Source organism: Leptosomus discolor, chromosome 5 (assembly GCF_034619465.1).
Source record: "Leptosomus discolor isolate bLepDis1 chromosome 5, bLepDis1.hap2, whole genome shotgun sequence".
In the NCBI taxonomy this organism is placed as follows: Eukaryota; Metazoa; Chordata; class Aves; order Leptosomiformes; family Leptosomidae; genus Leptosomus; species Leptosomus discolor.
Genome location: NC_141395.1, coordinates 41104222 through 41121255, shown reverse-complemented (window position 1 = coordinate 41121255; position 17034 = coordinate 41104222). Strand labels below are relative to the sequence as shown.

The 17034-nt window shown below is 48.2% G+C and overlaps 1 protein-coding gene and 1 long non-coding RNA gene across 2 annotated transcripts; both read left to right on the top strand.

Moving 5' to 3' along the window:
* The first annotated feature begins 1084 nt into the window (after positions 1-1084).
* ACKR3 (atypical chemokine receptor 3) lies at positions 1085-7385 on the top strand. Its single transcript, XM_086465091.1, has 2 exons — positions 1085-1135; positions 5417-7385. The coding sequence occupies exon 2, from the start codon at positions 5444-5446 to the stop codon at positions 6536-6538; it is 1095 nt and encodes a 364-aa protein (XP_086321217.1). The 5' UTR covers positions 1085-1135; positions 5417-5443; the 3' UTR covers positions 6539-7385.
* A 578-nt stretch (positions 7386-7963) lies between these two features.
* Positions 7964-16589, top strand: LOC147415485 (uncharacterized). The gene is made up of 4 exons (XR_015183492.1): positions 7964-8053; positions 8829-8949; positions 15730-15883; positions 16445-16589. It is a non-coding gene; the product is annotated as an uncharacterized LOC147415485 (long non-coding RNA).
* The last annotated feature ends 445 nt before the right edge of the window (positions 16590-17034 follow it).

Sequence of the window (17034 nt, the reverse complement as noted above, 5' to 3'; positions counted from 1 at the left end):
AACATGTTCTCTTTTTAAGCACACGTTTGCCAGCAGATTTTAATGCAAGCTTTTAATTACCTGTGGAAATAGGATTAAGCATCTTTTGGAAAACAAAATTTGTGCTTTCTGGGGGTGTCGAAGCCCTTGGGTTGTAAGTGCCAAACTGCCTTGTGTCTTCCAAAAAGTGCCAGTTAAAATGTGTCAGCTAACCCATTTCTCCTGGCTGGACAGTGGCTCAGTAATGAGGCGGTGATTTAGACTCTCGAAGCTGTGCATGTCAGGGTGTGCTCCAGCAGCAAGCTTTGGGCAGGGGGCAGGCAAGCCCCCACTCCAGGTTATTTGTCGTTTTCAGAGCAGCCAGGTGGTACATGCGTTGGATCCCCTAGAGCTGTCAGCGCTGTTGTCAGGCTTCAGCGAGTTGTATCGTGTGGCTGCTGTGTTGGCAGGTAGATTATCATCTAATCCTAGCATCTTCCCTGGGACAGACAGACAGGCTGATCCTGCTGGAGCCGAATACAGACCTACCCCCTTCCTCTTGACGGGCCATTTTAATCATCTGCCTTTCCTGTGCTGAGGAGGAGTGTGAAGGAGAGGATTTTCAGTTTTAATTAGTGAGTTTCTGGCTTCCTATCGCTTTTCCTCGGTGTTAATTTTTCTTGCCCTGGGTGGGGGAGTAGAAGTGAGACTCTGCTGCCTCCCTTTGCCTTGTCTTTGCAGTATTTTATAGTGGCGGGGGAAAAACAAATCGAACTAGAAAACTGATTTTCTTTTTAAATCCTCCTCCGCCCCTTTTTTCACCCCTTTTTTTCCTCCTCTTCTTCCGCTCCTCCTGTCAGCCCCTTTCCCTCTCTCCTGCCACCGGGTGCCTGCTGCTCTCTACCCCCCAACCCTCGATCCGCTCTCCCGTTAACGCAGACCCCACAAGACCCACCACGCTCACACGTTAACCCCGTTCCCTTCCCGGGGTGCAGCGAGACACCCCTTCCCCGCTCCCTCCCCGAACCCCCACCCCCCGCGGGGGCGGGGCCGGGGCGGGCGGCGGGGCCGGGGCCGCCCCCGAGAGGCGGTCCCCCGCCGGGGCTATAAGGGGGCGACGGCGGCGGCGAGCAGCGCTCAGTCGCTTCGGCAGCGTTCGGTCTGCTGGCTGCGGGAGGTAAGGGCGGGGGGAGCGGAGCTCCACCCCGGCCGGGTTTGGAGGGGCTGCGGGGGCGGGGAGGTGCGCGCCGCGGGTCGCCGTATGTTGTGTCCCAACCGCCGCCGGCCTGTGCAGAGGGACGGCGGCGGGAGGCTGGAGCAGCGTGGCCGCCGCAGCCCAGCTCCCCTCGGCCGCCCTGCAGGCTCCTTCGGCTGCGTCCCAGTCGCTCTCGGGGTCGCGTTTTAGGGGGAGGAGGGGGGCTCCTCGTACCGTGGCAGAGGTTCGGTGGTGTGCTGGGAGGGTCTGAGGCTTTGGGGCCACCTGCTTCGGGCTACTGCAGCATCCCGGCACGCAGTGCTGCTCGCTTCTGGGTGCTCCTTTACCCTCCCTGCCCAGGTGTGATCCATTGCTGCCTGGGACATTTTTTTTCCCAATTTTATTTATTTATTTATTTATTTTCCAACTCAGAACTGCAGAAGAGAGTTTAAAGGTGCCAGGCTCAGTCTTGCAAAGCCCCTTGAGGGCATGGGTGTTCTCTGCGATGCTGTGCTGCCCACCTCCCCATACTGGTCCCTTGACATGGGAAGGGTGAAGGTGTGTAGGTGACAACCCAACCAGCTTTCCTGGCTTTTCCTGGCATAGCTCGTTTCTTTCTCCACTTGGGAAGGGACAAAGCCCAGTTTGCCCACACCGTTGAGCTGCCCGGAGGCAGGTCTGAATGCAGGCAGGATAAACTGCAAGATGCTCTAGGTGGAATAAGGGGTGCTGAGAAGTTCCCAAAAGTGTCTAGGGCTTGAACACTGCCACGTGGTGCTAGGCTGCTCTCCTAGACAGGGATGCTTGTGTCTGGTTCTTTTTCAGAGTCTGTAGCAGTTCCTGGGCAGGAGGTGGGATGAAGGAGGGTGCAGACCTGCAGGCTGCATCGGCTCCAGGCACATCTCTGGGTGTCTAGAGCAGGATTTCGGGTGCGTTTCCTTTCCTTCGTGCCGTAACTCCTGTGAGGTAGCAGGAACTGGCCACAGCACACGTGCCTGCTGGGTGAAGGGGTGATGGCCTGCAACAGCTTTGCAGTGCAGTGGACACAAAATGCAGTTCTAGCTGCCTTCACAAGTTTTTAGGATATTGTGCTGTCTGCAGAGAGCGCTAAATGTGTTTTTTAAGGAGCACAGAGTGGCTTTATTGAGTTTGTCCAGTGGGTTCCCCTCACACCTCCCAGCTAATCTGGGTGGGAACCGGAGCTCAGGTTACAGCAGCTAATCCCAGACTATAGAGAGCCCGGCCTTGTAAAACTGTAATCTCTAAACATATCCCAACAGGGCTTTGAGCCTGGGAGGCCGTATCAGTTTCGGATTTTTATTACTGTGCTGGGGATGCGAAAGCGCAGAGGCATACGGGCAGCCCCAGACAGATGGATGCATGTGCATGCGGCAGACCTGCTCTTGGACTGGAGGCAGGCTGCGATTTGGATTGAGCATCGTTTGTGTTCAAGAAGATCACCAGGGTGGTTGTGAGTGAGCAGCTGGGATGGTGATGCCCTCTTCTACCTGCTGTCCTAGGCTGGTGGCCATGGTATCCCTAGCATTGGTGTGAGCCCCAGCTTCAAGGCCTTTCTGCTGCGCTGTTGTTGCCTCCCTGCTCACCCTTGCTGCTTCTCTTTCGCCACTGGTGATCTGACACCCTGCAGTCATGTCTGAGTTTCTTCTACATTAGGGGATGTGCTGGAGACTTGGCGATGGGTCGTCACGGCCGTGTCCTGGAGGTTGGCTTCAGTTGGTGTCTTGAGATGTGGAATGAGCCCACTCCCCTTGTTGGACTACATGCCTTCCCAGGAGGTGCACAGGCCCACCTGTGCTACTTCTGTGGGGTGTTAGGGGTGTAGGCTGGCGTTCCTTCTATTCTGCTTTCCTTGCTATGCACAAATACCAGCAGGAGATAGTGGCCTCTGCCATGGGGCTGGGAGTTTTGTGGGTTTGGGGAAGTTTGCTTTAGTTGCTGTGGGGTTTTGAGATACAGGGGCTGGAAAATGGTGCTGCTTCTCCCTGCATTTGAGAAGACTTGAAAAGTGTTTGCACTGGTGATGCAGCAGTAATGGTGGGACCCTGGATGAGGTCTAGCAAGAGACCCATCCCTCTCTGCCACTTGCAGCTCTGGGGAGCTGCACCTGGGCAGCTCGCATCCCTGCTGCCTGCACCAGCTGGGTGGTACAGGCAGCTGGAGGGTGGCCTGCGTCTCGGGGGGGGGGGGCAGGATCAGCCCTTCTGCCCACCGTAGACGTGGGTTAAATTGCCCTTTGCTTTCCTGATCTGGAGACAGGGGATCATCTGTCCCAGGACAGAAAGCTGTCACTGTCTTGGCTCCCTCTTTAGCCAGCATTTTAGCAAAATCCATGCTTAATTTGGTTTGAATCTCAACTCTGTCTTTCAGTGGGCTATCAGGATGAAAGCCTGGAAGGCTGCATAGGTTTGAAGCGGTAGGTTAGATCTCCTTGTGGGGCCAATTTGGGCCCTGTTTGCGGAGAGATTTGATCTCCCATGGGTGTGTGTGCGGCCCCCCCTCATTGTTAGTGCCACCAGCTTCCCCTCCACTGGGACAATAGTGCCTTGAGTCCTCCCAAGTAATCTCCCCCCTTATCTCCCTTATCTTCCGTAACCTGTATCCCTAGGAGGTGCGGAGGGTGGGAAGTTTGGGAAGAGCCAATTATGCAGATGGAGAAGTGAGAGGTGCTGTGTCAACTGATGTCCCTTTTTGGGGAGCAGGTGCGAGAAGAGGATGGTCAGCGTGGGAGCATGTCTGAGCTATTCCCTGCTCACTGTCCCCTCTGTGCTCCCATAAGCCCCACTGAGGGGTCCTGTGGTGGGGTCAAGGATGTTCAGAGATATAGGTGATTGCAGGAGTTGTTTCCCCTTATGCTTTGTCCGGCCACTCGCTCATGCTGACGCTGTCTCCAGGGCTGGGGCGGCATCAGGATGTACCTCTCACTGCTGGGGCTGGGAGCATGGGGGAGAACAAGGTGCTCACTGTTCTGGATGCTAGAAGTGTCCATGGTGGGTACTATGGGTGGGTAGGCTGACGTGATGCTCTGGCTTAAGCAAAGCTGTGGGGGAATGAGATGAGGTCCATCCCTTGGAAAATCACCTCTCCATCTTTATTTTGGTGTGCCCCAAGCCACAGCCTGTAGCAGGTCCTGGGTGGGAGGTAGGATGGGACACAGGGCTCCAAAACTTGCTTGGCTGAAGTGTGACTGTCATGGGCCAAGGCAGACAGCTGCTGCCATGGGTGGTACTGTTGGCCCTGTGGGGTGGGACGGTCCCAGCAGGGGAGGCAGCATTTTTATGCCGCCCCAAAAGCACAACGGTAGTTAGCAGCCCAACTTTGGATTTTGTGTAAGCCATGTGGGTCTGCTGGGGCCCTTCCTTCTGCTGGTGAGGAAGTTAATGAGGAGCCCCTTGCTTTGTCCACTGCTGGCCAATGGAAGAAGGTGCTGAAGAGGCAAGAAAAGTAAATGTAGAAAAGCAAAAGGGTGGGGAGGAAGCAGTTGTTGTGGAGCCAGCTGTGATGGGGGAGTGTTTTGTAAATCGAAGTGCCCTCCTAAAAAGAAAACTTAGGCTCAGCAGATCTACTCAGTCGTCAAGCTCTGACTTTTTTTTTTTTTCCTTTTCTCAAAGCTACATGATAATTGTTAAATACAGGGGATGCTTTGTAAAATAGAATTCAAGAGAAAGGAGGAGGATGAAGCAGGATTTAGATTTAAAATTGGATGAGGGTACAAAGCCCCTTAGTTCCTCATTTCTGCTTAATGCAGCTGGAGCTGGGCTTGACAAGATGCTGACCAGAGCTTGTGGTAAATGTTTTACGGTACCGTGTATCAGCCAGATCAATTCTACTATGCTTGAGGGAGTGCAGATAGAATGACTTAAAGATTCCTCTGCTGAAAGCGATAGTATCATCATTTATGCTGGAGAAGACAGATTTAGTTGCCTGACATTTATTTGGCCACGGTATACTTTGCGGATTTCACACCCAGGGATGGTAGCCAACCTGATGATGTCAGATGTGAGCTGCAAGGTGAAAAAAAAAGTCACACAAAAAGCTAATGCTGTCACTTTTGTTGATCATGTGAGTTTTGCTGTGTGTCTGTTTTGGTGGTTTTACTCCACGGATCTCTTTAATGGAAAATGCCTTACCGGAATTGGACAATACTAAAACAGTGTGTCCTGTATATGCTTTGTGGTGCAAAGATGGCAACAGAAATATCTCTGTTAATGTAGGTCGTTTCTTTTAATCCTGTTTTGCCTGTAGGTAGCTTGAACTCCAAACTGAGCGAACATGAGTGCACTTGATTTGACTTCCATCCTTGATTTTCTGGAAACAGCCAACCTGACAGAGATCAACTGGACGTGCAACAACAGTGACTGCATCACGGTTGATGCGACAACATGCCCTGGCACGCTCAACAAAAGCGCCCTGCTATACATCCTGTCCTTCTTCTACATTTTCATCTTTGTCATAGGGCTGGTGGCCAACTCAGTTGTGGTGTGGGTCAACCTCCAAGCCAAAATGACTGGCTATGAGACCCACCTCTACATCTTTAATTTGGCTATTGCTGATCTGTGTGTTGTCATCACCCTTCCGGTGTGGGTCGTCTCCCTCATCCAGCATAACCAGTGGTACATGGGAGAAATCACATGCAAGGTAACTCACCTTATATTTTCCATCAACTTGTACAGCAGCATCTTCTTCCTGGCTTGCATGAGTGTGGACCGCTACCTCTCAGTTGTCTATTTCACCAATTCCAGCAGTCGCAAGAAGAAGATAATCCGTCGCTGTATCTGCATCTTAGTGTGGCTTCTTGCGTTCTCCGCATCTCTCCCAGACACCTATTATCTCAAGACGGTCTCTTCCAACAACGAAACCTATTGCCGTCCTGTCTACCCAGAGGAGAGCTTCAAAGAGTGGTTGATTGGCATGGAGCTCATCTCCGTCGTGCTGGGCTTTCTTATTCCTTTTCCCATCATTGCTCTCTTTTATTTCCTCCTTGCGAAGACCATCTCTGCCTCCAGTGACCAAGAAAGGAAGAGCAACGGAAAGATCATTTTCTCCTACGTTGTCGTTTTTCTTGTCTGCTGGCTACCCTACCATGTAGCTGTCCTGCTTGACATCTTCTATAGCCTTCATTTCATACCTTTCAGTTGTCAGATGGAGAACTTCTTATATGCCACTCTTCACATTACTCAGTGTTTCTCTCTAGTCCATTGCTGCGTCAACCCCATCCTGTACAGCTTCATTAACCGCAACTACAGATATGAGCTCATGAAAGCCTTTATTTTCAAGTACTCTGCCAAAACAGGTCTCACTAAACTTATCGATGCTTCCAGAGTGTCGGAAGCAGAATACTCTGCTCTGGAGCAAAATGCCAAATGACTGCCACCCCGTACAGAAACTTCCTTGACTCTCTGACCTTTGGTTTTTTTGTGTGTTGTATTTTTTGGTTGTTTGGGTGGTTTTTTTGAGAGGGGTGTTTTGTAGTTGTTTTCTTTTTACCCCCTGTTTCCTTGTGCGTGCTATGAATGGGGCATGAATTCCAGCCTACAAAAGAGAAATAGCAAACTGTAATTTAAGAGTAGAATCAGGTGCAAAATGGAAGTGGTACCAAAATTAAGCCTTTTGTTGATGTGTTTTGTTTGATTTCCACCTAGCCCAGTCTGGAGTTCTCAACAACACTATGCAAATGGAAATGACTTTCTAGCAGACAAAGCCATTGCGTACCATAGATAACATGCATTTCCAGGATAAGCTTTTTCTTCCACGTGTAGATTCCCTCTTGTCTCCTTGTATATGTTATATATATATATATAGTGTGCTGTATTTAAAAGCTCGGACTTTATTTTCTGGCTCTTGGTGTACCTTATACAATTGTATTTGAAAGTTAAATATATTTTTATCATGTATTTGAAGTATATTGCTGATGAGTGTATCCAGAGTGCTGTAGTCTGAGTGTTAGGTTGCTGTTTGGTTTCAACTGTTGTAGGTAAGAGGATGCTAATAAATAGCAGAATGGAAATGATCGCTTAGGTGCATCCTCCCTGGCTGACATGCTTTATTGACCGTAGCTTTATGTGGTGGTCATACCCACACGTCTGGAGCATGAAATGTATGTAGTGTAATATTGTTACCATCGTGTTAACAGTATTGTAAGAGTTGTTATCTCCTACGCCCCTACTTCACAAAGCTGTATCCTTATGCATAGAATGAATGATCATACTTCTGAGAGTTGTCTCTATTTGTAAGTTATTTTTGTAAAATAAAGATCTGGAAAAAAAAAAAAAAATCTATGCCTACCAGTGGTTTGACTTGCCATCCTCCTCCTCAGAAAAAAAAAAAAAAGCCCAAAGGAAGAAATCCTAAAGCCACCTTTTCTCCTTTGTTTTGTACAGGAGCAAACAGGTCAGTCTGTGTTTTCCTGATGTTTGTTGACGGTGGGCAGAAACCATTGAATGGAGGAATGTGAGAGGGCATTAGTGCATGGAGAGAGGGGAAACGGTGGGAGGAGCGGGTGTGCAGAAGGCTGTGCTGTTTGGGAAGGTAAAGCTGATGGATTTATAAGGTGAAAGCTGTTGGGAGTGATGAAAGGCTGTGTTTGCAGCTTAGAGATGTACACGTGGAAGAAAAAAATGGAAGCATGCAGATGGAGCGGATATTTGGACTAATCCAGGTTCAGTCCTCTGCGGTTTTTGCTTGTGATGGAATTTGGAGGTCAGCAGTCCTGACAGCATTAAATCCCTTTTTATCTCCTTTTCTCTTTGTTATGGTTTGCATTGAATTTGCAATGCTGTATTGCCAAAGTGTGAGGCAAGATTCAGCCGCTGCGGGATGTGCGAAATAGATCTGTAAGCCAGTGAAGCGCTTGAGTCATGGTCGTCTTCATCTCAGGGCAAGGTAACTAATGTTAAATCAATGACGACGCACAGCCATCGCTGACTTGCTGGTTTGTGTGTTTTGCAGCTCTGGTGCAGTGCTAACTGGTTTGCTTGAAGGCCACGCTTAAATTCCTATTAGATGAAAGCATGCCCTTATCCCTCTGAGATCCCAACAGCCAAACAATTTTGTAATAACTGTGTTTTGTTTCTTTCTACATGTTACATTACTGCTTCCTCAAAGGTGAGCCTGTAAAAATAGGTGTTTGTCAGCACTGCAAAGTCTACCATCCACTCCTTGTACTTCACATTTCTTAAAAAGCCCTGGTCCATCCCCAAGTGGAGGAGCCGGTTGCAGAGAGGGGCTGCCAGCATAACTGTCACAACGTCCCTACACAAGTGTAGCCTTTTGTGCTGACGCCTCTTATGAGAGGTATTTTGAGCTTCCCGTAAGACTTTCTTAAGGTACTGCTGAACTGCAAGGAAAGTGTTCCCTTGTGCTGATAGCCAAAATTGGAGGTGGTGTGTTTAATACTGAGAAATTAATGTTCCTGATTTAATTGGGCATTGCTTCCCATGCCCCAGCATCCATATGTGCAGCTATGTCCTCACCAAACGTGCTGGGTATGGCTCTGGCATCCCACTCCTGTGTGCCTGCAGGGTGTTGCTCAGTTTATCACAACATAACTGTTTCAGTTCCAGTTCCACCTTGGGCAGTTGTTTTCATGAGATTCTGTGGCTGGTCTGGGGGTTTGAGTTGGCAGAAGCTCACAAATATTTTTTTCCTCTCTCTGCAGTTGGTACTCAGTGTGGCATGAGCCGTGGAGATATCCCAGGTGGTGCCAAGTGTCGGGGAGGTCCTGCAGACCTATTGTGTAGACCAGACCAATAAAGTCTCCAGGCCTCTTCCTTCGAGAGGTGAGTCATGGTGGGATGATGACTTTTCCAAAAGCAGGGTCAGACTGAGAGAGCAGGTAAAGTTCAGGACTGTGACCTTCTCTGTCAACATCTGTAGCATCGCATGTGTGGGTCCTTTCCAGCCCCTTGGATAGGAAGACCTGGGGCTGAGCACCCACCTTGTCTCCTTGGCCCCTGAAAGGACAAGTGGAGCTGGGAGGCAGCACACCCCCCTTGCCAGCAGCACTAGGGCTTGGGAAGGGTGCACAAGGTCCTCTCTCGGGACTGGCGCTACTTGTGTGGAAGTAGGTGGCCCTGAGATGGCTGTGGCTTTGTGAGAAGGGTGGTAGTGGGTAGATGATGGGAAATCGGTGGAGGGCAGAATGGTGTAGGGGGACAGAAGGATAGAGTTTGTCTGTTGTTGCATGTTTCTTATTAGGACTTGGTTTTGTGCAGAAAATTATCAAAAATCAAACTTTGGCAAAGGTGTAATAGGGAAAAACATATGTATATGTTCTGGTGGCTTTCCTCATGGCTGTGTGTGACAGAATACCCCAGCTGGTATTTTCACTGAGACCAAAAAAGTGGGTTTGGACCCCCTGGAATCTGACATGAGGGAATTTATCAGTGGATAACAGGTGAATAAAAATACGCATCCTTGGGTGGATGTGACTGTGACTTAAGTGATTGATGTGATGGCTGCTGTCACCTTGTTTGGCCAAAAGTCCCGACCCTGGAGCTGGGAGTGTTGTGAAGGGTCCCTACTTCTTCCCACTGCAGGGCTGTGGCTTTGGAGCAGACTTTGGGCTGGCTGCCTATGCCCAGTGATCTCCTGTGTTTCTCTGACAGCTACAGGTGTACATGGGGGTTCGGGTCTGGCCTTTGCAAGGGGGTCAAATTCAGTATGTTAAGGCTTCAGTGGAAAAATGAGCAAAAATCAAACATAATCAGTGCTGGAGCAAGTCCTCCTGCCTAACTCTTGGGCTTTATGGCTGAAAGCATCCCAGTGCTGTCAGACTCCACGTGCCTCAGAGGCAGGCACTGAGCAAATAAATATACATCTGCTTTGTGAGAAAGGAATTTTTTTTTTTTTAATGTAGAAAGTGCAGGCCTGCTTTATTGTTACTTAAACACCGATTTCCTTTTATGAGCCATAAACGACATTCAGGTGTAGCACAGTGACTTTAAATCAGCTCTTCTGGCAACCATCTAGATAATGTATTGTAAGAAATGCCTAACTGGCCTGTTTCTCCTTTGGCTAATTCATCATTTCAGTGCTGCTGACTTTAAATACTAGCCTTTCATGAGTTCACTAAGCATAAAAGGCATTTAAAGTTCCTAAGAAGCAAGAAATAACTCGGCTGTGAGCAATATTTGAGCACGTGGCAGTGCTGCCAAAGCTGGCTCTTAATCTGTTTCAGAGAGCTTGTCAACGAGAAGAGTTGGGCTGGTGCTTTGGGAAGTGGTGAGCTGTGGGGCTGAGGAGGACATGATGCAATAAGGATGGGTTTTGGCGGGGAACTGGTGTGTACGTAGCCTAGTATTTGCTTTTAGCCTCCCTGCTGCATTACGGTGTGTGGCTGAAGAGCATCTGAGCTAGAGTCTGCTCTGTTTTACACTCCAGATTTACAGTAGGATATTGCTGCTGGTTTGAAGGGAGTTATCCAGGATTTATAGGGCTTTTTATAAGTAGGATCAGGAATTTTAGCCATAATCCTCTGCAAGTGTATGGGTGTGAGTGCAGATGTGTGCATATGAGTGCAGATGTGTGCATCTGCATCGCTAATGCAGTGTAATACCCATGTACAGTCGTAACACAAAGATATAATAATAGCAACACAACAGGTAATAATGATGTGAGTTTGCTTTTGCAAAAGGTCTTGCATTACAGGGCCATAATATGACTCAGACCAGGCTCACAAAGATCCAGTGACAGATAATCCAGCTATGACTCTAAAGCATGTGGCTGACTACTAATGCCCGCTGTCACAAGGAAAATCAGTTGTCTTCCATTTTGGTAGTCGCTGTTTGAAAACAATTCACTTTTTTAATGTAAGTCTTGGATCTATTTGGTTTTCTAGGATTATGTGGAAAACATGCAAGGCCTTAGCTAAAGGTCTCTGTCCTGGAAATGTTGTAACTTCATAGTACCAAAGAGATACCAACATCCCAATGATACTGTGAATCCAGGGAGTCGACTCAGACCTGTGGCTAAAATATTGAGCAGGGTGCTCTTCAGCACTGGCGTGAGAGCACCAGAATAAGGCCTTTCTGGTTATTTGCCTTACCAAGCAGGTATATATCTTCACAAGTAAGTGCTCGGAAACCAGCTGGACCCTCTGCAGATGCCAGTGGGCTTAGCTCCCATGTGAAGTATGAAATCAGTGCAATTCAGCAGGTCCCCTTCAACAGAAGGTCTGGGCCGCTGTATATTATACACTTCTTGACATCATCTGGTTTTAAGCCAGCTCTGATGATGGATGTTTTTGCCTCTCACCTCTAGGTTGGGGCGGGGTGGGGGACCCAAACCCCTATCATGTCTGCTGTCTTTACAGTGCTATTTCCAGACTAAAGAAAAAGAGTTAGATTACATTTTAACAGAACAATACCGACAACAGCAAAGGTCAGGAAACTTAAGTAAGGTCACCCTATCGATTGCAGAGTGAAAGGATAAACATCAAATGCTTTGCCATGAAAGGCTGAAAAGAAGTAAATTCAGCATGATATATTGAAACCCAAGTCTCTTTCATATGTTGCAGAGCCTTTGACATAGCAGGTTTACTGTTCAAGCTGATATGTGTTGCCTTGCCAACATATATTCTGAGTTACCCAAGCAGATTTAATGTTTTTGCAGTAGTGACTTTTCCCTTTTTTGGGGGACACTTTTCTTTTTCTTTCAAAAAATTGTTGCAGAAGATTTCAGACCTACCTAGGAAATGAACTTAATCAATTTAGTTCCACCGATGAGTATGAAAACTCAGATCTTTCTTTTTCCTTTCTCTAAACATTGTCTTGCTTGCATTGAGTAGGGTGTCCGAGTCACAGCTTGATAGAAAAGTGTGTTTTGTTTGTTGTTTTTTTTTATTCCATCCAAGTGGCAGCTCTGTTTTGTCCAGAAGGATTGACGTGACTGACAAGTGTTTTGAATTTCTAAGCTCCAAGGTCTCAAAATGCATGAAAAGCAAATGACACACACACAGAGAAATGTAAATCTTTGGAAAACAAGCACCAACTACACACAAAAAAAATAACAATTCTGCAAAAGGGTGACAGACACTGCATTCACTTCCCTCCCCCTCCCCCCTTTTCTTTTTAATGTCAGTGTTTCTAGGCCACCTACAGGCACTTTTATGTCTTGTACAGTGGGGAATTGGGATGCACAATAAGCCAAAGTCACAGTCGTTGTGCATCAGGGTAGGTCTATCTGCGCCTCAGGGTTGCTGCTTCCATTGCCACCAGCTTGACAAGATCTGTTCCCAGTTATAGATCGGGACGCTGCCATGGGTCTTAGTCCAACTGGTACACGACACTTGAATATCCTGATTATTTAGGACTTGGGTTGCAGAGTCCCAAGAGAGTGAAACCATTGAGCCAGGCTGCGTAAACAGAGCTGGAAGCAGTGCCTGACCCACGGAGCTCATGTCCCAACCCTGTTGAAGGTGGGTAAGATGGGCTTTGAGATGGGACAGCCCTGCTGGTCCCGGGGCCCTGCTGGTCCCAGCATTTGCCTGGTGTGCACGAGTTGATGGGGGATCCCAGAGTGGGACTAAGACATCCCCTGGGGTGTCCCCAAATAGGCTTTGCTGCAGACTGGTTTGATTTAGGTCTGTGGGATGCTGTTCCCAGACAGCAGAAGGTGTGAGAGGGAAGGAAAGTCAGATTTCTGGTCTCCTGACCAGTGAGCTGGCAACTCCTTTCCTCCAGGCGCCCCATTGCAACCTTGTCACGCACTGCCTGGGTAAGGAGTGGGGCAAAGTGGATTTGCTCAGCTGGGGATTATCCACGACAGCCACGTGAACCTCCTCTGGAGGGCATTTTAACCATTTTTGTCTCCTTTCATCAAGGACTGGTAAAATACCTGAGACCACACCACCTGAATGCAGGACGTAGCTTCACGAAGCAGCCCGTGAGGCCTCTGTGGCATGACCATGCTCCTTCTTGGCTCTTTTTCCTCGTGGTCTCACTCTAAAACAAATGCAGGATGAAAGGTAAAGGAATCCTGTGCTGTGTGGAGGATGCTGAGCCCTTGTAGATGTGATCTGGAGCTCTTGTCTAAGCCAGCCATCTTGTTCCAATGGCTGGCTTGAATTTCAAGGTCACCCTGTTGCTTTGGTGGGGGACAGGGTGGCAGTTTTATGAAGAAGAGTAGTGATGGAGAGAAAGTTTTTCTTCTCATTTCCCATCCCGTCTGGCCTGGTGAATGCGGTGGTTTTGGTTGAGGGGTTTGAAGGAGCGAGGGAGGCAGTCAGTTAGAAATGCTGATTCTGCAAGCTCCTGAGAGCCACTGGCTGCTGCTTCCTCTTGGTTCAGCTCGACCGGTTCATCATGGGCCCGAGGTGGCTGCTTTAATGGGAAGTTGGCTGGCGGAGGAGAATCTATGCTTGCCCTTTGCAGTGAATCAATAAAAAAGCTGGAGTGTTTTGGATTCCTCTTTCCAGGAGAGAATAGCCTTCATTGTAAGTCTGGAGAATAAAATAGCAAAGAGAGAGAGAGGGAGGCTCTTCCCCATGCACACTCCAGCTCTCTTGGCTGAGAGGCAGCTTTGCTCTGCACGTCTCTGCCACTTGATTTTGGCATTACTTGAGGCTCTCTAAACCTCGCCTAAGAGTTGTGTCTTTCTGTGGAGTAAAACGCCAGGCATTGTTTGTTCAGTCTGGTTATGGAATGAGGGTGATGGAGCCTTAGGAGATCCCCGGGAAAGGATGAAAAGTGGGTGTTTAGTAAGAAAAGCATCAGCAGTGCCGATGGCTTGCTATCACAAGCTATTCTTTGTGCGCCATCTCAGCTCTGCCTATCAGCCCCATCACCCCTTTGCACCTGATGATCTCTTGGTCCTGCTTCTGCAAAAGATGCTTCAGGCTGAAAGCCTGTATTTCAGGTTGGAAACTCTGACAAGTGAACATCCTGAGCGTCTGAGAGGGGTGACTGCTTGGCTCAGCACCTGAAAGTCTGGATACAAACCTGAAGTGCGTTAAACCTTCTCCAGGGAGCAGGGTTTCACAGTTGGAAAGCTTTGTGAGACTTCTAGCATTTGCTGCTTCCAATCAGGCTGGAATCCAAAAGTGCAGAGGCCTGTGAAAATGATTAATAAAGAACAAAAACCAGACCCCAAGACAGGTTCAGCTCCTTGACTCCTCTGAAACTGTAGACTTGCAGAAATCTTGTGCTTTACTTGGGTAGATTTGCTCTTGTAAAGCTGAAAACCCATTCTTCAAACTGGATTCAATCCTGTTTGCTGTTTGCACAAGGATTAAGAACATCTTCAGGTATAAATGGCCAGTGTTCATCAGCATCGGTGGGTTTTATGTGGCTGGAAAGTCTGGTCCAGGTAGTTTGGTAGAAGTAAATAGGATTTACTTGCATGGGTGGGTAAGTGTTTCTGTACCTGTAGCCTTCTTCCTGCAATTTGCCGTTGTTCTTGATGGCAACCTCTTCTATCTTAACTCAGTGAGAAAGGCCCAGGCACCTCTGGGCCTGGGTTTCTTCACATGAGGCTTCTTCATTCCCTTCTGCTCTGCAAGACCAGCAGCTTATTGCATGTGGTGTGTGTTGGACCTGGGAGGTGTTTGGGAGAAGGGAGGCTTTTTCCCATTTGAGCATTCTGCGCTGCGTGTAAGGAAAGTCTACGCAGGCCAAGACTCCTTTGGATATGGTGTAGCCCCAAAGATGAATTGTTGTCACGCAGAATATAAAAGGAAGCAAATGCTCGGGATTGAGTCAAGTTTTGGTGGTGATTTAGCATTGTCTGGAAAGTGGCCCTGGCTTGAAAGGTCCTTCTTTTTGGCCATCCATCTTCTGATCCACTTCCATGTGTTGAGCATTGTTCCAAGGCAGAGATGGCTCCTGTGAATAACAGGGCGGCTTATCGTCTCCATCAAGGGATGCCCGCTCCTGAGTTGCAGGTGATGCTTCTATGCTCATGGCTGGTATCGAGGGCAAGAAATCTTGGCCTGGCTGAAGGCAATGGGTTGCCATTGACAAATGGGAGCTGATCTCTATTGAGCTAATCCTGACTTGTAAGATCAGGGGTCTTCAAGCGATTCCCTGTGATCTTCAGCTGTTCAGATAGCTGGGGTGTCTGGCAGAGGTACAGCGAGCTCTCTTGAGGTTTGTTGTGTGGTTGGCATAATGAGGTCTTGATTTGACATACTAGGGTAGCAGCGATCATTAATAGGTATTGTATGATCATCAATAAAAAAGACTGCTAGCATGTTCTGAAATTGGCTTCTTTATACTATTTTTACTCTCTCTATATGTACATGTGCTATACTATATATTTATATTGCTATTAAGTTAGTCCCATGGGTGGAGAACATGGCAATATACAGCACCAGAAATACTACTTGGCATCTCACAAATCCCTTCTCCTTTTTACTCAGGTGAGAGACCAACCACTTCTGCTTTACAGGGTATTGAATTATATCCATGTCGCTTAGGAGCTAAAACTTTTCAACTTGGACGGTGATGGAAAAGGGAACTTTCAATGGACTGCAAGTCATTAGGTTTGTGTTATACAGATAGTACCTTACTGCAGGGAGTTGTGGTTAGTGGATTTAATCACCTTCCCCCTTCCATTGACAGCTGAAGTTATGCATTAGAGGAAGACAGCAAGGGAAGTTCAAAGCAAGACTTCAAGGTAACCCATCATCACATACCTCTTAGGAGAAGAAGGCTGGAGACAACTGATGGGGGAAGAGCAAAGCCATTGACTGTTTCCAGGACCTGTTGTTCACAGGTAAGGAGGGTTTTTTTTTGCTCTTTGCTGCTGTATGATGTCAGTTAAGCTGCTGTCTTAACCAGAAACACATTCAGTTCTGATCTTGAGTCAGCTGAGGTGTTTGAGCTTTTTTCGTAGTGCACAGCCTCTCTGGTTGCTCTTGTTCATTTGCAAGAGGTGAAGATGAGAGTGTGGGTTTGGGACATCCAAGGAGCCCACATTGAAGTGGTAGGGCTTTGCACCATTTTTAGCAGTGGCATCTGCTTGAATAACCAGCACTGTATTTGTTGGGATAGATAAAAGAAACTCATCCAAGGTGTTCTGCTGGATTAGCTTGACTGTATTCTTCCTCTACCTTGTGTGGTCTTCTTCACCTCCTCCTGCAAGCCTGGGTCTGCATTGTGCCTGTGTTTCCATCGGTCTCAGGGGCCTTATCTCTGCCTTGCAGGCGGGAGCAGGACTCTGTCCTATCTCTGGTGCTGCAGGCACAGCTCCACAGGAGTTGGAACCTGAAGTCCCAACAGCAGGGCTGACAGCGAGCACTGAGTTCTATACTGATATATTCCCTTACCCTTGCAGGTCCCTCCCAGTCAAGGATTGTTTCTCTGGGCCCCTTCATGAACGTGCACAAGTGATGATGCTTTGAAAGATCTGTTTCATAGCTGTACTGCTGCGGGAACAAGTGATGTGAGTTTCAGGCCAGCTGCCTCCCTGATGCACTGATGATCTTGCTGCCTGCGGCACTCCCGCAACTGAGGCGAGGTTCATAGGAAGAAACATCTGTTGTAAGATTAGCCGATAGATTTGGGAAAAACCAGACAAGCCATTCTTCAGGCTAAAAGCATATCTGGTTTTCCCCAGTTGTATCAGCGCTGGTTTTTCCAAAGTGCATCACATATAGCCAGCTGATAAAAGACGTGCACCGGCTGATAAAAGACATGCACATGGTCCCCGTGCTATCAAACACGGCGAGACGTTGCAGGAGTTATGTGCCTGTTGTTGGCAGCAACCTGTGATCTGGTAGAGTCCAGTTCTTATGTGCCTCTGTCTGAAAGCCCCTTGGTAGGTGATCCCTGCTTGGATGGGGGTTTCCCATCTATACTCCGTTACTCAGTTGCTTACAAAGATGCGAGGGTCTCTTCTCTTGGTAGAAAGCATCCCTGGAAGCG

Bases quoted from the DNA above. Each gene is read 5' to 3' on its own strand.
- ACKR3 (XM_086465091.1), top strand. From the start codon at position 5,444: ATGAGTGCACTTGATTTGACTTCCATCCTTGATTTTCTGGAAACAGCC.